Source organism: Mytilus galloprovincialis, chromosome 4 (assembly GCF_965363235.1).
Source record: "Mytilus galloprovincialis chromosome 4, xbMytGall1.hap1.1, whole genome shotgun sequence".
Lineage (NCBI taxonomy): Eukaryota > Metazoa > Mollusca > Bivalvia > Mytilida > Mytilidae > Mytilus > Mytilus galloprovincialis.
This window is the reverse complement of record NC_134841.1, coordinates 58,033,561-58,059,101: the sequence shown is the minus strand read 5'-3', so window position 1 is coordinate 58,059,101 and position 25,541 is coordinate 58,033,561. Positions and strand designations below refer to the sequence as shown.

At 30.6% G+C, this 25,541-nt stretch overlaps 1 protein-coding gene across 3 annotated transcripts; it reads left to right on the top strand.

Annotated features, from left to right (window-relative positions):
- The first annotated feature begins 2,024 nt into the window (after positions 1–2,024).
- Positions 2,025–19,293, top strand: LOC143072524 (melanotransferrin-like). 3 transcript variants are annotated; one of them, XM_076247498.1, is made up of 15 exons: positions 2,025–2,168; positions 5,172–5,310; positions 6,148–6,278; positions 6,833–6,955; positions 8,905–9,063; positions 9,912–10,087; positions 10,828–11,140; positions 11,645–11,891; positions 12,406–12,521; positions 13,210–13,242; positions 13,514–13,597; positions 14,391–14,564; positions 15,307–15,501; positions 16,349–16,424; positions 17,174–19,293. In XM_076247498.1, the coding sequence occupies exons 1-15, from the start codon at positions 2,108–2,110 to the stop codon at positions 17,421–17,423; spliced, it is 2,277 nt and encodes a 758-aa protein (XP_076103613.1). In that variant the 5' UTR covers positions 2,025–2,107; the 3' UTR covers positions 17,424–19,293. The 3 variants fall into 3 exon arrangements, with proteins under 3 accessions (XP_076103613.1, XP_076103615.1, XP_076103612.1); XM_076247500.1 differs by lacking the exon at positions 13,210–13,242 and adding an exon at positions 13,028–13,060; XM_076247497.1 differs by lacking the exon at positions 13,210–13,242 and having other exon boundaries at positions 13,481–13,597.
- Positions 19,294–25,541: the final 6,248 nt, after the last annotated feature.

Genomic DNA, 25,541 nt, shown 5'->3' with positions numbered 1-25,541 from the left:
TCTGTTTGAATAAATACATAAACAGTTTTGTATCTCCCATGCACACCTAGATTTTCCCGTACGGCACCAAATCCATTTGAAAATAATAGTCTTTGTACTTTAGAATTCCAATTTATACGTCAATGTTCATTCATTTTTATCATCATACTGCATCATTATTTTGGTAGTCTGCTATCATCCAAGAAATATTTTATAGGTTTACACGCATAATTTACATATAGTTCATGACGGCCACATATTCACCTCTTGCTATATATAAGTCTGTTGGTCTATTCAAAGTAACCATTTACAAAAAAAAAAATAACAGTGTCAATGTCTTTAACTTTATTTGTACCCCATAATTCTTCACAGTAATAAAGAATTGGAGCAACCATAGAGTCATATCATTTAAATATATAAAAAAAGAAGATGTGGTATGATTGCCAATGAGACAACTCTCCGCAAGAAATCTCAGATTTATATCTATGGTTCCAAGTTTACACATACAATGTTTTATCATGTTCATGAGCTTTTTCACACTGAGTTCTTAATGTTTTGCAACAGCAAGTCCATTTCAATCTATTGGAAAAATATATTCTTAAATACTTGTATTAACTGACAACTTTTGAAGTACCACTTCTCGTTTTTAGACAATTTACCTCCATTTTTGAATACAACAATATTTGATTTGTCCATGTTTATAGTCGTATTCCACTTTTCACAGTACTTCTCTAAAGTGTTTAATCGTCTCTGTAGATCAATTTTGCTTTTCTTTTCTCGTTTTTATTGGTTTGTTGTTGATCTGCAATATGTGGCAAATGCCTATATACCTCTATATAGTTTACGGCCCTGCCTTTGAAACCACACAACAGAATTTCTTAAAAATTTGTAGATGATAAGATGATAGATGATGATATCATGTAGATATGCATATGGACAAAAAGCGAAGTTATAATACAAGTAATGCCCTTTAAAATTTGAATTTTGAACTTAATATGCTAGTACAACAAAGTTCTGTGTCATTTGGTCTCTTGTAGAGACGGTTGTCTGATTGGCAATCATAGCACATCTTCTTATTTCTATATTCCAACAGTTTGTCATCGCGGCGAAATGCTTTGCCGAAACCACTACTAAGCGGATCTACATAAATTCACGAAACCAGATCATGAACAGTGAAGGTAATGACGGGGGACCCAATGCCGGGGGACCGGCGTAATATGTAGATGAGGATATTTTCAAGAAATTGTCATCCGTTGTTTTTTGTAAGAGTTGTGAGTCTTTGAACTTAGGAATCTGGTGAGATTTTGTTCACCAAGTGAAAATGTGGTGACAGTGTGGTTTGTGAGCGTGTATACAAAATTAAGGTTCTTTAATTTGTATGAGGTTTTCGGGTGTTATATATACCGTTTTGTTAAAACAGAGACATATATATACACATGTGTATATATGTCTCTGGTTAAAATATGTTCCAATATTTTACCACATATTGTAGTTAGTGAAACTTGAAAATGATTTATAGTGTTATTTTTTTTTTTATTCTTGTCACCTTTTCCAAGGATTTGTATAGTTAGACTAGACAAATCCTTGCATTTTCCGAGTAAGCACTTCAAAACTCGGCCTAGGAAGTTACTAATGATCTTTTGTTATTATCTTAATTAATGGTTATGTAAATAGTACAACCAGTAATAGAAGTCTATAGTATAGAAAGTCCCTGATAGAACATATTAAAAAACTCGATGTTGGTGTGTTAACTTATTCGTAATGGATTTCTGTCAGTGGACCTACAGCATGTACAGACGTAGTTTTGTTGGTTCTAATGGGTCTTATAGTACTTTAGTACTTTGATTAAAATAGACTGATACTTTTTAGATTGTGAGATTTAAACCAGTAAAATCTATATTAATACGCTACACACAAAATTCTATTTGTTCTAATGAGTATCACTGTTAAATCGTATTCAGTAAATTCGACATGTCAAAGATGTATATTTTAAACTTATTAATGAAGAAAAAATAAAGTTTCTATCATTTTTTCTGCACTATATTTTTGCGCGCATTACAGGTAAAAACCGATTAACCGATTACGGAAGTTGACAAACACTGCAAATGGCACCTAAATACAAGTGACAATGTTAAGAAATCTGTTGTTATTTGTTTTGATTCAGACTGTTCTTGGACAGTCCACTGTGTGTAAGTAAAATGTCGTCGTATACTTTCAGGTTATTCGGTTAAAACATCAGCGAAACACATTGATTGCAAAGTTACCTGAAATGTATACACCTGTACCTGGGTTGTGATTCATAACTTTCAAAAATATTTTCCAGTTCAAAATATGTTATCATAATTTACTTAAAAATACTTTTTATTAACAGTTAAAGTTTCTTGTGGCTAATTTAAGGGATTAAAATGAATTACTACACCTGGAATATTAAAGTGTAATTTAGATGTACCAAATAAAACATTAGAACTAAAGCAGGTTATGTATGCTGAAAAGAAGAAGTACCTTTGAAATCTGATAACAATATTTATAGATGCTAATGTAGATATTGAAGTTAAATCTAACTCACACTATAATGTTGTATTGAATGAAAAAATGCATTCTGTGGGTCTAATCAGGGTCTATTTAAAGCGTGACGCCAGATTGGCTGATTTTTAAAATGTGACACATGAAAGTCAAACAATTTATATTGAAAACAGGAAAGGAAGTTGGGCAGAACATGGGAAATCACATTCACCATTATGGCCACAATAAGCGGGATCTGACCCCCCCTTTTAAATTTCAAAATTTTCTGTATTTTTCACAACAGAAGGTATTCATCTCTCTATTTTTTAAATTCGCTAGTTATATCAAACAAACAAACTGAAAAAAAAAAATACAATGTCAGTGTTTATGAAAATCTTCCTAAAACAACTGTTTCAAATTGATATGTACTAATAGTACTGCGTTGATTAACGGGTATATTTATGGCAAAAGGTAATGAAATTCTGGTAAAAGTCTCAAAGATTTGACTTTTCATAATTGGTTAACTATCAAATTTATTACATGTTTTGTACATTGTATTTGCGGTCTCACTAATTAGCGACAACAAGAATTTTAGCGACAAGAAGCGACAACAAGAATTATTTTAGCGACAACAAGCGACAAGAAACTATTTAGCGACAAGAATACATTTTTTTTCAATTAAAATTAATTATTGCAATAAATATTAAAAGAATATGCAAAAGAAAATAATTTTAGCGACAAGAAAGTTAAAATTGATAGAAAAAAAGGAAACATTTTTTACATAATATTTTATCATCTATGCATATGAATAACAGCCAGCATTACGTTTAATTATTGTATTATGAGCAGTGGCGGATCCAGCCATTTTAAAAAGGGGGGGTTCCCAACCCAGGACAAAGGGGGGGTTCCAGCTATATGTCCCCATTCAAATGCATTGATCGGCCAAAAAAAAGGGGGGGTTCCAACCCCCGGAACCCCCCCCCCCCCCCGGATCCGCCACTGATGAGATTACTTTTCCTTGTGTTTTAGAACATATTATTTATCGTATAATTTGTTTTTTAAAACTCTTTTCGTGCAATATATATTAAGCTCGCAAAATGAATTATTTGTGCATCATTGTCCTGAAAATATTGACACACATTGTGAAATACATAGAACTGAAATCAAACAGGAGGAAAAGAAAATTGAAATGTGAATGTTTCCATCTTTTTATTTGTTTACTGCTCGTATATTTGAAAAAAAAACCCATTAAATACAAATTTCTTTATATCTAATAAAAAAAAATGTTTTCTTGTCGCTAAATAGTCTGCTTGTCGCTTGTTGTCGCTAAAATATTTCTTGTTGTCACTTGTTGACGCTTGTTGTCGCTTCTTAACGCTTGTTGTCGCTAATTAGTGTGACCCTTGTATTTGTATCTACAATGTACATGTATGCAACACACACCAATGTGCATGACACATGTACATGTAACTGTAGAATAAATATTTTCACATGTGAAATCTTTTAATGATGTCTGAAAACTTTGATTGAAATGTAGGAAATTAATGACATTTGTATTTTCAAAACAATTTTGTTTTCTTTCTTTGCTTACCAGTTGCAGCTACAGGTATGTGGACAAACATCCCTATTTGACTTCACAATGTTTTCAACCACTTAATCTTAAAATGTTTTAACTTATTGTATTTCTTGACATTGCACTGTTTATAAATTATAATAAATGATTTTTCAACAGTTGCATGTGCTTTTGTGGTACAATGTAATTCGATCATTGTCTCAGATTTATATAGTGTAATGTATACATGTATGTTCAAGACCATATGAGTATCTGGACCATACATGTACGTATACTTGTACATGCGGAATGTATGAGTATACACGTTTGCTCCAGTACAAGCTGACAATACATGTTATTGGATCATATGGGTTAAATTTAAACAAACTTTAACAATTATCACAATCTTTATTTTTGTTGTTGTGTAATTTACACATTTATTTTTACTTGATCATGCATGTTCTGTGAGAGTTAATTCCCTTTTCTTCTCCACTCCTGTTGTAATTATTTCACATCACTCAAATCACATTGTAACATTTTATGCATATTTTAATTTTATATAAGTTTTTAAAAGTAAAAGATTAGCAAAAGTTCATGTACAGGCAACACCTAATGACCTATATTATTGAACTTTTAAACTTTTAAAACAGGATATTTTGTATTGTTTACCAATTTTGAGTTCTGGGACTTTATAACTACTAGTCATTCTGCTTGACCAATTATATTTACAAAACTAGATTTTATGGATTTTGATGTCAAATTTATCTATTAGAACTGTAAAAAAAAGACATATTTGAAAAGAGTGCATATGAACAAATATTCATATTTGGAAAAATAGAAAGATGTGCTACAATAGTACATTTTCTACAACAATATATGCTTATATTTTTTTCAATTTGGTATTCAGGTTATGTCATGATTTTAAAGTCTTTAATATGTGCCTTCTTTTATTTTTTTACAAAATCAAAGTAAAGAATCTAGTTATTATCTACTAGTTGGATCCAGGATAGAATGTCATCAACACTGAATTCTTGGAAGAACATGCATGTACACTTACAAATGTACATGTAGACAACCACCAATGAGGTTTCAGACTTAAGATAAGTCAAATTAATTGAAAATCTTTATATTTTTGCAGTTTTAAGGTGGTGCGTATCGACTGATGCGGAGAAGGCAAAATGTGAAAATTTCCAGAACATTCTCAAGAGTACAACCATAAAAAATGCAGATATTAACAAAGTGATTCCTGGTTTTTCATGTGTGGTTGGGTTTGACACGTAAGTTTTATAGAGTTAGAGCACAGTCTGCACCAAAAACTTTTTCAACTACTAGTCCGAAGACCAATATTCTGACATTTTTCTTATTTGACCAAACAAAGTTTTGCAAAAACTCACTAGTCCGAATGAAATTTTACTAGTCTGGGGCATCGGAGTAGTGGCTAACCGTGCAGACTGAGAGCAGTTCAATCTTTGTAGTATAGACTCTTCACTGAATCATTGTCAATTTTTATAAGGCAATTTATGTTGACTAAGTCTTTCAGTATGCTATATATGTTTAGGGGCCAGCTGAAGCCTGCCTTTGGATGCAGGATTTTCTCGCTGTGTTGAACACCCTTTGGTGGCCTTCAGCTGTTTTCTTCTCTATGGTCGGGGTTGTTGTCTCTTTAATACATTCCCTATCTAACTTCTCAATTTCATGTAGTGACTCAGTTAAATAAAAATCACAATTGCTGGTGAAGTTTCACTGAATGTTAGTATTTTTTGTTCTGTATAAGCTCATAATTGATGGAAGTTAAGTATAAAATATATGCATTTAATAATTGTTCATTTTTGAAAGATGTGGTGTACCAAGTATTATTTTACCTAAGTCCTTGAAACTTCAGTTGGTATTTTGGTCCAGTTCAGAAATTTATCTTCTGTCTTTATAATTGCACAGCTTCATCATTTTCATTATAGCTGTAGAATGTAAATAACACAAATGTACCCATAATGCAACATCTTATTTTGTATTGATTCATTCTGAACATAGATCTTGAAATTGAAAAGAAATGTTAATTTATATACATCACATGGCGTTTATCAACCATCAATGTATTCATTATTTTATCTTAACAGATTTGAATGCATGAAGATGATCCAGGATGGGAACGCTGACATGATGGCGTTAGATACAGGTCAAGGTTATTTTGCTGGCCGATATCATAATATGCAGCCTATAGTAGCAGAAAAATATGCAGCAACTGCAGGTATTTATCAAGTTTCTGCATTTTAAATATGTCCCTTGTTAATTAACTGCTTAATCAACGCAAATATTCATAAGCATTGTAAAAAACAGGTCCATAAAAATCTGAACTATATGTAAAACCTTTACCCTCACTCTTTTTAATCATTATATACCTTGTAGCTATTTAGTCCAATCTGGGAAAAACAGTCATTTATTAAACTTCCTGTTAAGGTCAGGCCTCCGAAAATAGAGGTCATCAGTATTGAGCTGAAGGAAGAAAAACTTTAGAAAGTGATTAGTAAACTTTGATAGATTATGATCCACTTTTTCGAAATTAAAATTGAAGTAAAAATAAATTTTGTTTGACGTATTTACGGTAGTTTAAACAGGTCTCATTAAAAAGTGTCATGCATGGTGCATTGTTTAAACAGGGTCCTAGATAGCTTCAACTGGATGAAAAAGTTGTGTAATTTTAGAACTTATCTGGAATGGAATAAATAGCGATTAGGTGTATTGTAATAACAAGGGATTTTGGTATTCATTCATGATTTATGATACTTCAAATCTTTTATTCAGGTGATGATGGTATGAACTATTATTCAGTAGCAGTTGTTCGTAGAAATAGTATTTATGGAAGTGGTGCAGGTACTGGCACACAATTAGGGAATGGATTGTTAGGCAGTAATGCTTGTTTTCCAGGTAAGCTCAGATAAGATTTAAGTACATTTTGTAATAGCCCATTTCATTTCATGTATCCCCTGTATAAGGATCGAGTATAATTACAAATCTGCTCTAGAACCTTAAAATCAATTTATCAAACAAAAAACAAAAAAATGTTTTTGTTTTGGTACATGTTTGGAAATCTTGCAAACTCACTGGCAGTAAAAATATGAGACTACATGATTTTGAGCAATCAGATGGCTATCTTATGATTAAAGTAGGATGTGCTGTCAGCACATGTACCTATTTCTAATGAAAATACATACGTGTAGAACAGGCATGGGGTAATCGTAATCAGCTGTAATCGATTACATTTTGCAGTGTAATCCTATGTAATCAGTAATCATGCCATTTCTGATTACAAGTAATCGTAATGTAATTGATTACATGGCAAAAACAGGTGTAATCATGATTACTTTTAGATTACTTGATGATTACAAATCTTGTATAAATATGAAAATAGTTTTTGATAGACAAGATGAAAATAAGAAAATGTAAAGCTTGAATGAAAAATCATGAAACTAGTAATCACAATGATGGGACCTTGTTTAATGTGATCATCTATTTAACAAATTTGTATAACCAAGTGTTTTATTTTGTTTTAACAGTTTACAAAAAGAAATTTACTGTCCAATATTTCTTTGTGAAATTGAGCTCTTAAGATACAAGAATATGTCTTGAAAGCATTTGTTTCTAGATTGAAAACTTCTGATATTAACTCCAATTTCATATTAGTTTACCCAATATTTTTACATAAATACATTGAAATTCAAATGCAGAAAACATTTAGTTCCTATTTGACTTTGATGGTCGGCATAAATATATAAGCCCACTTAATTCAAAATGGAAGTTAAAACCAGGTTTCATTTATTGACAAAATTGAATGAATTTTATTTTCCATAAATTTGTGTATAATATGTGCTTTCTTATTTTTATTCTTTATTAACTTTATTAGCCATAAGGCTCACCAGTATAAACAAGTACATTTTGTGCAGTGTATACATATGGCATAAATATTGCAAACAATATGTATAGTAAACAATAGGTGACGTCAGAAGTTTCATCAATACAATAAACTGTTGCTTAATATAAAGAGAAATGTATAATCTTTCCTAAGTTACAAAACTGTTTTGTGTTTTCACCTGACAATAATTCTATTAATTTCAATTAGATCAAGTATTAAAAAATTTCAAACAAATTATGACAATCAACCACTTTTAACTTTATTTATATCGTTATTAAGACAATAAGATTTTAATACCCAAGCCAACCCATTGTTTGTTTAAAAAAATGAAAGTAGTGATTAACACCTGTAAAAACATTAATGGATGTGTCAATTATGTCCCAACAGACAATAAAACTATACTTAATTAATTTTTCCTTATAAACAGTTATTTTGTTAATTAGGCAGTTGGTTACAATTTGTAGTTAAAAATAAAGTTACATCTTTTACATAGAGAAAGGACAATTGTCTATAGCTATTTTATCAAATTACACATGTTACACTGTAACTGTCTTGTCTATAAATTCTTTTAAAAGATGAATAAATTAAGGCTTTTAAAAAAAATCACCAAAATAAGCGGAGAAAAAGTTATAAAAAAACTTTGATATAGCAATATACAATGTAATCATAAGTAATCTAAAGTAATCATGATTACAATAAAGAAAAGTAATCTAATGTAATCGATTACATATGAAATAGGGTGTAATTGTAATGTAATCGATTACATTTTATTAGCAAAGTAATCGACCCCATCCCTGGTGTAGAAACAATTGTTTTATGATCCTTAATTTCAAGAAACTATATATAACACTTTTTCAAAGATTACCCCACACTTAGAACAATTTAATGACATGATTATTGCAGTAAAAGGGGGCAGGGCTTTAATTATGATAATAATATAAAATTGTAATATTTTCTATTATAGGTATTGGAACAGCAGCAGGGTGGCTATACCCTATCAGTGTAATGTTACAGAATGGTGATATCAAAGTGACAGAATGTAATGCTGTGGTGAAGGCTGTAACAGACTTCTTCCATAACATGTGTTTACCTGGTGCACTTACATCTTTCTATAATCCATTTGGTAGGTACTGTTTGGTTTCAGCTGTTGTTTGGCAGTCAAACTAATTTAAATTCAACCAGTACAAAATTAAAACCTCATATTCCATGTACACCATTATGTTGGTAATTTATGAGATCAATAAGATAAAAGCATTCATCTTTTAAAACCAAAATGTATGATTAAGAAGTCACATATGAATGCTTTGCTCAAACTTTTTTAGCTTTGTCATATTTATATTTAATGGCATTATCATTTTCTGAATCTAGTCAATCTATTTTAACTTAGCTTTGCAGTGAAATTTTATTTGTGAGTGCTGTTAATACATTTGTTCCAAAATCCACCTATTGGGTTATCTTCATTGTTTGAAGAAGAAAAATCTTGAGTCATATTTTGAACTAAAATATTTGAGTTGCATTCACTTACGGCAAACTATCAACATCATACCAATGAGGAGATGTGACAATTGCCAATGAAACAACTATCCATTTAAATGACAAAGAACCAATATTGGAACAGTTGATCATATTATGAATAGTAAATAGGGAATAAAATATTAAGATGTATATAAACTCAATGAAATCTTTAATCTTTCCAGTTTGGATTCTTTTTATGAAAAATATTGAAGATGACCAAAGCATTCAATATATATATCTAAGTATTCTTTATCTATTATATTTCCTCTTAAAAAAGTGAGTTTATGGCAACCATTAATAGTTGTACTGAGTTCTTGTGTTTTCTTGCAGCAAATAATCTAAAAGTCCAAAGAATAGAAAGTCATAAAATAGTAAGAATATGTCTATTGATTTCTTTATATTATGTGTAGTCTTGAGTTACTGATTTATCAATCTTTTGAAATTTTGATCTTTCAGGTAACAATCCAACAGAGATTTGTCAGCTGTGTAAAGGAACATCTGGTACAAAATGTTCTACAAAAGATCCCAGTGCTGGATATGATGGTGCTTTCCGTTGTTTACAGAATGGTGATGGAGATGTAGCTTTCCTTCGTCACGATACGCTGATACATTTGACAAATAATGCTTCCTCTGTAAGTAAAATTTCTAAAATAAACTGAATGCAAATTTAGTTTTTTTTAATTGGAGGATTTATTCACTTTTAAATAGGAAATTTGTCAGTACTAGAAATTAGTACTGATCTGTAGTCTAAACTTTAGCAAGTTTTTACTAAGATACTGTTGAGACTGTAAATTTCACTAGATGGGATGTTAAGGTTATTTTACCCTAAATATTCTTACTGCAGTTTGTCTTTTTATCTCATGTTTATTTTGAATCATTATAATGAAGGGACAAGTATTTTACAGTACAGAAAATGTTTAACACATTTTATCCAACCAGCCTGAATGTAATTTGTAAAACTCTTTATTCCAAAGACACATGTCAATGCCTGTCACAACAGACCAAAGACAATATATTAGTTTTCTGTTAGTTTCCTTTCAAAAAGAAAGAGAATAGAAATGCAGTGAAAAGAAAATAGCAGAATTTGTCAACAGTCATGATACAAACATGTTATTGCTGGTTGTCTTGTTATACATTTTTGTAAAATAAGCAAATTTTGTTTTTGATACAAAAAAAAAAGAAGCTTTGATCCTTCCCAACAAATTTGTTTAATTTGTAGTTTATTTATTATGTAGCAATACTGACATAGAATCACTTGAGGAAGCTGGCATATGATGTGACAATCAATATGTGCCCTATATAAAAGTAAATATGTAATGAATTTGTTTTTGGAATAATTGAATTTTAATACCAATCTATTCTAATATTGCAGGAATTTGTCTTATTGTGTCCTAATGGTGGGACAAGAGACATTCAAGACTACAAGAACTGTAATTATGGAAGCATTCCAGCAAACACTATCATGACATCAGCATTACAAGACGTAAAAACTAGAGCTGCTTATAAACAGTTTCTCCTGCAAGCATCAGAATGGTTTGGAGTAGGAAAACCATACGTTAGCTTATTCAACATGTTTAGTTCTGATGCCTGGCTTGGATATGGAGGACAAAGAAACTTACTGTTTACAGATACAACACAGGAACTAGTAGATGTAGGAGATAGAGACACATATTACAAATGGGTTGGTGAGTAAACTTGTATTGGAATCCTTAGGTTTGCAGTGCATAATGCATAAAAGATACATCCTATTAAGGCAATATGATAGATTATAGAATATATAACTAGAAAAAATGTAGGATCCACATGACCAAGAAAATTATCAATTGTTCACAAAAGACAGACAAATCCATGTTTAAAAGAAAAAGTGAAAGCATTCATTAAATAATTCTCAAATGATAGCTTTTTTTATTTGACCTGCCAGAATCTGAGCTATTGGTCAAAGAGTACAAATGGTGTATATTGTATATGAGATCACCCACAGTCTATGTTTTGTTTAATTCCTGTCTGAAGAAAAAAATGTCATTTGCATGTGTAATGTTTAAGTACCCTATTAAATATATGAAGGGAGTAAACAGATAGCATAAAAACTGTTTAACCAGGTTTATAACTTTTAAAATGTCATCTTTGTATATGTATGATTTTAACATATATTGCTATTTATATGTATCCGATTCTGTTTATTACTCTAGATGCCAAGTTTTATGACAATGTTGAAAAGTTGAACCAATGCCCATTGAACTATGCTAAATGGTGTGTGATCTCTGGTGGAGAGAAGTCTAAATGTGAGAACATGATGATGGCATTTGGAGCTAAAGATTTGAAGCCAAAGCTGGATTGTGTATTGGGTAAAAGTGCAGACCATTGTATGCAGCTAATTGCTGATGGAGATGCAGATATGATGACATTAGATTCTGGAGATGTTTATTTAGCCGGAGAGTATGTATATTCAAGATTATTTTTGGTTTAAAAGCATACATATTCACATGCTTGAATTTGGCAATTTATGCTTTGGTTTTTGAGTTTGACATTACTGACATGCAAGATTTTTGACATTTTTTCCTTTGCCTTTATTAAGTATTATCATAGTTCCGTATTATTTTATAACTGTAAATTGGATTGTAAAATATTTTTTACGTTCTCTAGCTTAAGTTTATCTCAACCAATGTTATGAAACTTATTACTTATTTCCATGATAACCAAAAAACCAAGATCAAGTATGGTAGCTTCACTTTTACCGTGCTTCAGTTATGTCCCTTTATGTTAAATGTAAGTTGAAGTATAGTTGTTTTCATAAAGTATCTCTGTTTTGTGGCATTTTGAATAACAATAAACAACCTAAAAAAACAAATTCGACCACAGTATTACACACAAAAAAACCAACAACGTGGGTTTATATCAGGTATGAAGCAGATATTTAAAAAGGAAAAATTTGACTTGTTTATACTTTTAGAAAATATGGTTTAAAACCAATAGCAGCAGAGGATTATGGAAATATGGAAGCCTCCTTTTATGTCGTGGCTGCAGCCTGGAAGAGAAATCCTACCATGACATTGTTTAACCTTAAAGGTATGTACTCATGTGTATACTAAAATAATGAATAATTATAGAAAAAATATTGCTTGAAGACATTATAATGAGGTGTATTTTGTAAGTTGATGAAACTGATATAGTGCTATCACTATTTTGATTAGTTGATGAAATTATGAAAATAAGATAATTTTGAGAATTTTGATATTTGAACTTGGAATATTTTAAAGTTTGCTTCAACAGTAAACAGATTTCAAGAAGAACAAATTGACTTGCTAAAAAAACAGTGAAACATGTTAACAATGTAAAACCTGCTTTTAGTGATTAAGAATTTTGTTTGAGATGTAGATTATTTTAATTTTCTATTTTATAGACAAGAGAGTGTGTATGCCAGGAATGTTTTCTATTTTGTAGACAAGAGAGCATGTATGGCAGGAATGTTTTCTATTTTGTAGACAAGAGAGTGTGTATGGCAGGATGTGAAGAGGTGACTGGTGGATTGTTCCTGTCAGTATATTTATAATGTAATGTTTTCTATTTTGTAGACAAGAGAGCGTGTATGGCAGGAATGGGAAGAGGTGACGGGTGGATTGTTCCTGTCAGTATATTTATAATGTAATGTTTTCTATTTTGTAGACAAGAGAGCGTGTATGGCAGGAATGGGAAGAGGTGACAGGTGGATTGTTCCTGTCAGTATATTTATAATGTAATGTTTTCTATTTTGTAGACAAGAGAGCGTGTATGGCAGGAATGGGAAGAGGTGATGGGTGGATTGTTCCTGTCAGTATATTTATAATGTAATGTTTTCTATTTTGTAGACGAGAGAGTGTGTATGGCAGGAATGTGAAGAGGTGACGGATGGATTTTTCCTGTCAGTATATTTATAATGTAATGTTTTCTATTTGTAGACAAGAGATCGTGTATGGCAGGAATGGGAAGATGTGACAGGTGGATTGTTCCTGTCAGTATATTTATAATGTAATGTTTTTTATTTGTAGACAAGAGAGCATGTATGGCAGGAATGGGAAGAGGTGATGGGTGGATTGTTCCTGTCAGTATATTTATAGAAACAGAACAGTTTGTTCCACAGTACTGTAGTATATTTGAAAATATTGGTATGTATCCTAGTAGTACAAAATACTTGATATTCTATCTTAAAAGATTTGTGATTTAGATTAATAAAATAAATTATCTTTCCTAATTATTTCAAGAAGTCAGTTGATGCACTTTTCAGATGACCACGTAAAATTCCATGTTGAATTGAATTTGCATTAAAATATTATGGTACATTTAGTGAGTATGTCACATTCAAGTGAAATGATAAAGAATTTACCAAACTTGTTAATTATTAGACTGGCTGAGCATTTTACAATACTGTTGATTCATTTATTTTCGTGGGTACCTATTTTCGTGGATTAAGAAAAACTTGCATATTCGTGGATATTAAATTTCGTGGTTTTGCTGAAGTCTGCATACAAACCTATAGAAAAATTATCATTCGTTGAATATTTAATTTCGTGGTTTGACTGTGCCCACGAAATCCACGAAAATTGGTATCCAACGAATAATAATGAATCCACAGTACAACTATCAAAATTGGATAAATTCCATTAGCAATTAGATAAAGTTGTATGTTATATTTTATGTCTCTATTTGGGCGATAAGAAACTCGAGAGTATAATAAAAAAAATATGTAAAACTGAATAGAACTCATTTGAATTCATGTAGAATTGGAGAAAGTGTTTTCTTTGTTTTCTTAAATCTGTTATTTCATAATGCAAAAACATTGCTGAATTTACTGATTTTGATGACAGATAAAAAAAGTATTTCATCAAACAAATATCTTAAAAATACTTAATTGTAAGTTTATGTTTGCAAAAATTTAAAATACTTTGATTTCTCTTCCAGGTCAGCTGTTTATTAGAACTTGCATACCAGGAGCACTGGATTCTGAGTACAATCCTAACCAGTATCCTATAAGTTTATGTGAAGGATGTGCTGCTGGTGGCTACAAGAAATGTCAGAGGAATCAGATAGAACAGTATTATGGTGCCACAGGAGCTTTCCGCTGTCTGGTTGAAAGTATGTATCAAGTTTTATGTTACAAAATTAGTTAAGAATTTTAGTAAACATGAGGTTTTTCAGGCCTGTTTGTACTTTAGATACATAGACAGCTGTTAAGATTCAGGATTGGATTTGTGGTATATGAAGAATTTTTGGGCAGAAGGGTTCTGTTTTAAAATAGAGACAAGAATGCTGTAATATAGCAAGTAAATATAAGAATAAGATGAGATGTGATCGCAAATGAGACAACTGTCCACTAGAGACAAGATGAAGTAGAAGTTAATGGATTGTTTCATGTTCATACTAAAAGAACAATTTTATTTGATGGTTCAAAGTTCTGCTCACAATGTCGGGATTTCAGGAAAACTTTATCAGATTTAAATAAGTGGCATACACACGTTACTTTGGAAAAAAATTAGTTTATTTTCCTCAAATTCATAAATCTTAAAGAGATGAAACATTTCAAGTCAGTTGCAGAGGACAAGTCTTACATGGTTATGAAAATGCAGAAATTACATAGTATAGTGTAACTCGCTTAATCCGACACCTCAGTATTTCAACATCCTGTTTTAATCGACACATTTTCATGGGCCCAAAATATGCCTATCCTTTCAGAAAAAACCTAAGTATTCCGACACCCTGCTTAATCGAACATTTTTTTGGTCCCCCAATATGTCAGATTAGGCAATTTACACTGTAAAGTAAGAATTTAATATCACTTTGTAATTACAATCATAAGTAATGTTATTATTATTATTAGATGGAGGAGATGTAGCGTTTGTGAGACATTTGACAGTAAGGGACAATACTGATGCACGTAACCATGCCATCTGGGCCAGAAACAGAAGATCTGATGATTACGAACTGATGTGTAAAGATGGAACACGTAAACCTATTGATGAATGGAGAACTTGTCACCTTGGTAAACTGCCATCTAATGCTGTCGTTACAGGAAGTATGATATTTTTTTGCTATTTTGTGACTTTTTCCTTTGATCTTATTTTGTGATATTTTTCATATCATGCTACTTGCTTGAGATGGAAAATTATCGCTAGAAACTAAGCAGGCATGTGATTTTGCTAACGAAATTGACAACGTCGTTATATGTAAAATAGCGATAAACAGATTATCATAGGTCATCTCAACTCGTTTGTCCTTAAGCGAGAAAATCAATCTCTTAAAGATGATCAATGATAATCTATAAATATCTAATGTTATTTGTTAAATTGATATTGATTGGATGATATATAGATTTCACTAGTCAGAACAAGAAAAAATCTCATTTCACCACTTTCACCAGATTAGTTGTGAATTTCAAATAGACCATCTTTAAGCAATGAGTAAGGGGCATTATTAAATAAATCTTATTTTTTATCACTTATTACAGAGGTTTATGTTAACTTTTTGAGTGGAAAATTTTTATGATATACAACACCTAAAAATACAGAAAAAAAACAACCCCAGTATGGATGGTTTTGTCTTCTTTCAAAATTAAAATGTATTCCTTTCTATAATTTTCTTAACCAGCCATATTTCAAGTTTTTAATGGTTTAAATATTGTGCATATGAAAAACAAAATTTATGCATAAAATTAACAAGAAAGATTTAATTAGAAAAAAATACTCAAATGCATACTCTTCATATGGAATTTGAAAATTATTGCTCTATATAAATTGAAGAAATAGATTTTCTAAATGAGTTAATTGAAAATAATGTTGCCCAAAAATTTGCCATAGTTTCAAAAGTTGAAAGTTAAATGTTTCTTTATATGACATTTCTATAATTTTACTCTTTAATTTCAGAACACAAGTCAGAGGAGGATGTAAACATTTATTGGCAGCTGTTGAATTATGGACAGCAGTTTTTCTCCTCAGATACGTAAGTGTTTATTGCATTTTACTGGGAAGTTAATATGAAATATTATTTGATTTGATAAAAAGCTATCATAGCATATATGATAATAGTAGACTTTCGATTCTATCATTGCATCCCTAAGAAAAGTATATTGTCTACACAATAAGGAAGAAAAAAATAAAAGGGGATAGATTACTTTATTTTAGTCAAATTTTTTTGCCAAAAAAATTTCTGTACATTGGTCTCCAGTTATACATTTTATAAGAAATCAGACAGTTTCAAATTTTAAAAGGGGAGATAATAAAGAAATTACTGTCTTTTGATGAGATAAATATGTGGTTTTATTCTTTTGCTTTGGCAATTTTTCTAAAGTCAATAATACCACATATTTTCTGAGACCGTAATTGTTTTGTTCCACATTTTGAGAGGCTTCAGAGCGAGAGAGAGATGTAATTGTAATGACAACTATTTACCAAAACCAATTGTACATCAAACAATTTTAACATTATTATGCACATTATGCAAGCCAAGTTTTGTGCAGTGAATATACTTTTTCCAAATATTAATATGCTTATTTATTCAAAATCCGATTCATATAGAAAAACCTACTAAAGTTCTATCAATATGGATAACTATTAAGAAAAAGACTTCTAGTGGTCAAATTATTTTGAATAATTTTACTCATCATATGTCAAACATATCTGCTGAATTAGCTTTACCTAATATTTGAATATACATGTTATTATTAATTTTTTGTTTTTATTAATTCTCAGTGAGGGAGATTTCCACATGTTTGACTCTGGTACCTGGTACAACGATCTCATGTTTACAGATGATACTGTTCGACTTATTAGGGTACCTGATAGTCGTAACACTTTCTCATCCTACCTCGGCCGTGATTTCATAGTACAAGCAGAAAAGTTACAGAAGTTTACATGTGTTGCAGTAGGAAGTGCACCAAAGACAAGTCTAATTCCTGTGTATCTGATTACGGTTATTAGCATAATAAGGATCTTTGTATGATTGACATGTCAGGTCACTGAAATCAACGTCATTTGTAAAATATCATAAAAACAGGATGTATATATTGTAATCTTCCGCAATCTGTTTGGGAAATAACTATGCATATTTAGAAGCTGTTTTAAACCTTGATTTATATACAATATCTTTTCTATGTTTGTGCATTGAGTAGAGATGAATAAATGTTTAATTGCAGTTAATGCACAATTGTTTTGTTATTATGATGAATCTACATTTCTTTTAGATGACCAGAATTGAAAAATATAAAACCCATGAATGTCTTGTATTATTTTGGAAAGAACAAATTTTAATATCAATCATTTATCATCTTTGAGATGCAAAATTTTAAAAAGCAAAATTTTTTATTGTTGATTATTTTTTTTAAAGAATCTTTGTTGTAATATTAAGCAATTTTTATAAAAAGAAATGTATATACTTTTTTACTGTAAAATTTGTAGATAATTTATATGTACTTGTATAAACTATGTGTTGTCCCCTTTATGTAAATGTCTGAAAAGATTCTGATCTCATTTATTCATATTTTCCATTATTCTTACAAAATATGGTAAAAGATTGCCTATCAGAAACTCACAACTCTGAAATATGCAGTTAAAAGATTTGTATGATAAAATTCCAAAATTTTTTGTGTGAAGACAACATGTAAACTTTGAGAACACTGAAGACATTATGTTACAATAAATGTTTTCTCAGTTTCAATGTACTATGTAAAATGGTTATTTGTACAAACGTTTTGATAATGGCATTTTGTCACTGAAGCTTTTAATAACCTATGAACAAATCTTAGAAAATGTAAAAGCCAATAACGTAAGTAAGTATTGTGGATAAATTAAATAAATTAGACAGAATTAAAGTAAGACAACTCCAAGCACACAAGGAACTAATTTGTAAATAAGACTGTATATATATAACTGTATTATCTTCATCAATAATATATCAAGAAGTGCCATGTATGTATCTATGTATATCAGAACAGTGAATGGTTGTGAGTGATATGGTCAAATTTTATTACATTGTTACTGTACAGAAGTTTTTTTCTTCATAATGGGTTGTGTTAAACTGATATCATAAATGTAGCCTTTGTTTTTAGCTTACACATTGAAGTTTTTGATATTTTTATGGAGAAGAGAGATTTGAAAAGGTGCCTGCATTGTTAAAGAAGCTATCATTAAAATATAATGAAATCCAGTTGAAAACAGAACACACTTATCAATAAGCTAACACATTCCCCCATTAATTACTTTTTGAATATATAAATACTAGTTTCTGATAATGGTAATGTAAATCCTGACAAGTGTATATCATTACCAAATATTTACTAACTTTTTTACTGGATTCTATCTACAATATTATAAAATTTAAATATTATTTAACATTTTAAAAAAATCACAAAATTGCCATCTCAAAATGAACTCATAAAAATGTTGTTTTCCATTATAAGAGTTGAATAAAACTATGTGTCATATTTTTAATCATAAAGAATTTTTCTTTGAATTATATTACATTTTATTTTGTCTTGAGGAAAATTAAGACCACAAAATTAATTTGGACATAAGTAGTCAACATTTTGTAATGAATCGGTAGGAATTTTTTTTTAAGCATTTATTTTAGCACCCATTTTATATTTCTCAAATTCCAATAGTGATTTTAAATGGTTGTGTGATTAGAATATATCAAGTTTCCATTCCATTTATATTCATAATTGTATGTACATTTCTGAGCATATCAAATTTACTTGGACATATTTTATATAATATTTTTGTATTGAAACTTTACAATTTTTCATATCATCATAGTGTTTAGAAGAAATGATTACATTAATTTCATTCCATAATTAAATAAAGAATAAACCAGATACTTGTGTTATAATACCACCACTTACTCTGTGTCAGATAACTATCGGGAATTGTTGGACCAATTGCTGATGTGACCTTGACATATGACCTTAGTGACTGTAAAAGAAGTCTTCTTCATCCCATGGTCCTTTACAAACAAACTTTGATAGCACTTGATCATTTGATTAAAAAAGGATCATGCCAGAAATATAATATTTGCTCATCTATAAGTCTATCAATAGCTGCTTTGAGCTTAACCTTTCACCTAGTGACCTCAAATCAATTAGGTTCTTCTTCACTACTTTGGGCCTTATCAAAGTAAGTTAGCTTAAGATATTGTTTCTGACACAAACTATTCATACCCCAGCTTTAAAAAAAGGAGCTTGACATTACCTGGGGAAAAGCCGAAACAAAGACTAAAGACAGAGCTGGATGGCAAAAACTTGTGGTGACCTTATGCTCTGCCAGGAGCAAAGAGGATAGACAGATAGATTTAAAAATGTTGGGGGTATACTGTTTTACCTCTGTTGTCCCATCTATCCACTATCTTTCAGTCCGTCCCATTGATATTTTTTGTCGCATTTTTCTCAGGAACTACATTACAAGGATTTGTGAAATTTGATTTCAAGGTTTACATAAGTCAGCTACACCTTTTGATGTGTTTTCAGATTCATCACTCAACAATTTCCTGCTTACCGAACGCTTACATCATTGTACAAATGACTTCTAAGTTGAAAAATTTCATCACTTTTTTCTCAGGAACCATATTAAAAGGATAACTGAAATTTGGTTTCCGGGTTAACATAAGTCAGCTATACCTTGTGATGCATTTTCAGATTCATCACTCAACAACTTTTTGTTTGCTGATCACTTGGGTCATTGTACACAGGACATACAATTTGTAAATGTTCGTCATATTTTTCTCATGAACTACATTACAAGGATGAAATTCGTTTCCAGGGTTTATAAGTCTGCTATAAAGTGTGATGAGTTTTCAGATTCATCACACAACAACTTCCTGTTTATCGTCAAGTATTTGGGCAGCAGTATCATCAGTGAGCAGTAGCCCACAGTTTCACTTATTTGTCCTGAAACACAAATATGCTAAATCTTTTAAACAGAATTTATGTTATTTGCCAAATTTGAGACAGGTATTTCTATCCAGAATCTGCAATGTGAACTTTATATAAAGCTTTATATTTCAGAAGGTAGAAGACCTGGATTCTTCATACATTGTATTCAGAATCAATATGTTGCAAAGTTTCTGTCTGTAATATATCCATTGCCCTTGCCCTCATTTTCTTGATTCAGTGATTGGTTTTTTTTTGGCAGGTGAAATATGTTGTAAAGTTTCTGTCTGTCATATGTCCCATTATTGACCTCATTTTCATGGTTCAGTGGCTGCTCAAAAATAATGATTTTTTATTTAATCATATTTCGTATATGGGTTCCTTGCAACGTCTGCATGTTCATTAGACAGGTTTCATGTCCCCAAACTCATTTCATTGATCAGTGATCAAAGTAAAAATGATGTAATTGAGAGCATTTCTTAGTCACTATCAGCATGAGGTCGCCAAATGTGGTGTATGGAATGATTGTAAGGGGTACATGTCAGTCTAGCAGGTTTTATCTGACCTGGACTTTCCAATTTAATGGTTCAGAGGTCAATATGATGTTTTTCTATAATGATTTGTGTTTCAATTACCATAAGCAGTAGGGCAACAATATTTGGTGTATGGAATAATTATAAGGTATACATGTGTCTCAGAATGTATCTGACCTCAGAGCCTCATCATCATGGATCTTTAAAAACGTTTAAGTTTATGTTGAAGGCCGAATGGTGACCTTTAGTTGTTTTAAATTTCTGTGGCATTTGATCTCTTGTGGAGATTTATCTCTTTGGCAATCATACCACACCTTCTTATTTTCATATTTCAACACAAAATCAATGGATAGTAAAACAGGCCTGACATTTGTAGAAATAGGTTTGTGTTTATGAAATATAGTCAATATCTTTTGGATATTTGCATTTGATTGCTTTTCATATCAATGCAAAGTTATGCAGCCATATAATCCATGCAGTGATTAATTTGGAGTGATTAAATTGGAGTGTCACATGATCAGAACTGGAAAACAAATTTAAGTGGGTCTATATTCAAGCTCATGTTTTATATGACCTACTCTCATTACATGACCTTTCCATCGCAATTTGCAACAACAAGCAGTATTTTCAATGACTTGATATTGTTTGAATTTAACTGATCAGTGGGCCCCACACTAACAAATTAGACATGCATTTCTAAGGTAAAAACAAGAAGTCTGTAGATGAAGAAAAACTTAATTAGATATATGATAGTTGTTAGTAATACAAGTTGTTGTCTAGCCTGCGACTTTTGTTGCAGAAAGCTCAACATAGGGATAGTGATCCGGTGGCTGAGGGGGCGGCATTAGGTAACTTCTTAAAAGCTTAATATTTTAGGAGGGGGAAGACCTGGATGCTTCATACTTTGTATATAGATGCCTCATGTTAGTAAGTTTCCGTCTTTCACATGTCCATTGTCCTTGTCCTCATTTACATGGTTCAGTGACTACTAGAAAAAAAAGTTGTAATTTTTTCTAATGTTAATTTCTCTCTTATGTGTAAAAGGATAACTATATATGGTATATGCGTACCTTGCAAGGTCCTCATGCCCGTCAGACAGTTTTCACTTGACCTCGACCTCATTTCATGGATCAGTGAACAAGGTTAAGTTTTGGGGGTCAAGTCTATATCTCAGATACTATAAGCAATAGGTCTAGTATATTCGGTGTTTGGAATGATTGTGAGGTGTACATGTCCAACTGATAGGTGTCATCTGACCTTGACCTCATTTTCATGGTTCAGTCAACTTCAGTGGTTATAGTTAAGTTTTTGTGTTAAAGTCTGTTTTTCTTATACTGTATGCAATAGGTTAACTATATTTGGTGTATGGAAATATTTCATGATTTGCATGTCAGTCTCGCAGGTTTTATTTGATCTGGACCTTATTTTCATGGTTCATTGGTCAATGTTTAGTTTTCTTGGTTAAGCCTGTTTCTTAGAAACTATAAGCAATAGGTCAGCTATATTTAGTGTATTGAATGATTGTAATGTGTACATGTATTTCTTGTTTGGTTTATATGACCTGGACCTCATTTTCTTGGATCATGTTAAGTTTATGTCTTAGTTGTACCTGTAGTAAAGCTTTCTATTTAGGATTACATGTATCAACATAATATCAATGATTGGTAAAGAAGGCGAGACATTTCAGCATGTGCACTCTTGTTTTTCATTTCTATGAGTTTTTTATTTTGTTAAGGGACTTTCCCTTTTGAATATTCCTTGAGGTTCAGTATTTTTAGTATTTTTTTTTATTTTACATTTTGGAATTGCTAATCCAACTGTTTAACCAAAATTATTTTATGTCATTTCAACTTTTGGATAACATGAATGGAACAGTATGAATATGTGAAAGAATGTTTGTACAACGTTATGGTTTCAACAATTCCATCAAATATCCAGCCTCAAACCTGGTATTTGTACTTGTCACTAATTCATTAATTTGATATTTAATTGTTCAAAAACTGTTACTATTCATGACTTCATCAAAGGAAGTACTTTGTATCTTTTGTTGCACTGCTTTATGGCCAATTTCTTCTGTACTTTTTGTCTTATCAAGGATGGTTTCAAAGAAATTTACATCTATCTGTTAGGTTTTTTTTGCTTAAAACTTTATGATATAGACCAAGCCATTGTTTTCATCCTGTTGGTTTTCTCTTATGAATTGGTTGATATTTTGTCACCATGGTATATAGTTTCCTCTTTGTTGAAGGCATACTTTGACTTGTGTTGTTCACATCCTTGTCTTCTTGTTTTTTGATGGATAGTTTTATCATTGGCAATCTTATCACTTTTTCTAACATTTTGAGGATGAAGAACAGCAATAAAAGTTTTGTGGATTTACTTTTTTAAATACATGTTGTGATTATGAGTCTTAAATCCGTTCTTTTCCATCAGTTAGAAGCTAAAGATAATATTTGTGTATTATGAGAATATATTGCAATAGACTTGCAACTGTAAGATATCAGATAATCATGAGTATTTTTTTTTTTCATTCCTTGGATGGTAAGAACCTTTTTTGTCATCAACAAATTTTTCTGTCCTGATTAATTAATAATTAACAAGAAAAGCTTTTGATTTCTAAATAATCCTCATCACAAAGACGGCAATGACTGAGGATAAAAGAAAAGAAAAATAATATCAAAGTAACATTGTGTTTTATTGTAACCACTGGCTTTTTTCTCATAAAAATATATAACAATTGTCAACATATATAAACACATGTAGAAATCTATACAACAAATGCATTATTAATTGGGACTAACATTTTATTTTACAACAAATAATTTGACAATGATCTCAATGAATTAACAGTTATTTTAGAACATAACTGTTATTGATATGTTTTATAATAACAAATATAACAGTGTAGTTATTTGTCCATATTATTGCTTATGTTTAGAGAAGCAATGAAGGAAGCAAACACCTTTTATATATCTTTCCGTCATCAGTTAGTCCTGAAACCAGAGTTACAAAACTATTTTGATATTGGTATTACGGGAACAGAGGGATTGTAATAACTCTCATCATAGAAATTCAAACAAAAATCATACTTTCTCGTGATTATGTTGAAAAGTTACGTAAAAGTATTATTAAGTAAAATTCTAAGGTATTTTCTATTGTAACATCAGGTCTGAATATATTTCACATACACAAAACAAAATTTAGATGCAGATAATAGTAGGCATCAACACTTTTATTTAAATATTATTCACTAAAGAATAGCATTCACAAATTTCAGTTTGAATTTACTATGGATGAACTTCAATAAGAGAAAGCATGAAATGGGTTACTGTGATATTGCTTTAACATACTGGAAATCCATTTTTAGAGTGCCAATTCCTGGTTTACATGTATGTTAAAATGCAGAAGATTACAGTAATTATATAATTTTTTGGTAATGCATGTGCATAGACATAAGTATGTTTTGTGTTTTAGTAAACCTAAAGGTATAAGCCTTTGCAATTACAAGTATTGGGGCTCTTATAAATTCAATTTGTTATAATAGAGTCCATGATTTTTCCACTGGTACTTTACTACAAACAGTAATCGATTTAATAGAGAAAAACGTGTATACAATTGAAATCACAAAAGCTATGAAAATCATCAAACATGTTTAAAATCAAATTGAACAATATTTTAAGAAAAAAAAATATTATTTGAAATTCAAGTTAGATGATATAACAAGGTTTTAAACTTTTGAATCAATGAAAACATTTTTACTTTAAAATGTTACCATAAGACATCATGAAAAGTCTATTTCTACATCAGAGCTAACTACAGTAAATATCTAGTCCAATTATTTTCAATTTACAATAATATTGCACTATTCAGTTAAAAAAATAAGAAATATAGCCTTTTAATGAACTTTCAGCTTGAAGGAAGATCATTGTGTCCTGAAACAGGAAGATTTTAAATCAAGATGCTGTTAAAAGCTCTTTATATTGCTTAAAATATAGACAAAACATAGTAAGCATACTCGTAGCCAAAGGGGGTTTGGACGAACCCTCCCCCTTAAGCACTGTTAAAGTCAAGGTTCTGTTTGAATTGTGACTGTTAAAGTTGGGTTCACAAGTCTAAATAACCCCCCATGGGAATTCCTAGCTACGGGCCTGGTAAGTATGGCTAAACTGAAATTTTTTTTTGCAGATTTGACATGTTTCTGAAAGTCTATTAATTCTATCGTGTAACATAACAACCTTAAAAACTATTGAGGTAGTTCCACTTGAGCATTACAATTCAAAGGTCTAATAAAAATGTGCGTGTAACTTGAATCCATTAATCAAGTTTATTATGCAATTTTTGAAAAAGTCAAGAATTATTTTCTGCTTATTCAAGCAAAAAAAAAAAAAAATTCTAACAATTATCAGTGTTTTACCATAAACACAATTTTTTTCTAGGCCATTCAACATTTCAATGTATCCAAAAATTTATTTGAAAAAAAAAATTATTATGAGAACAAAGTATCAATTGGATTTCTATTATTTGTTCAGTTAGATTTTTTTTTGCTTAATTTATACACTTTTATCTTTCTTTTCAGTTTTGATAGCATTTTTGGGAAAACAATTTGGCACAAACAATATTTTAGTAAAACTTAATGAACACTCAAAATATTTTACAAATGCAGAT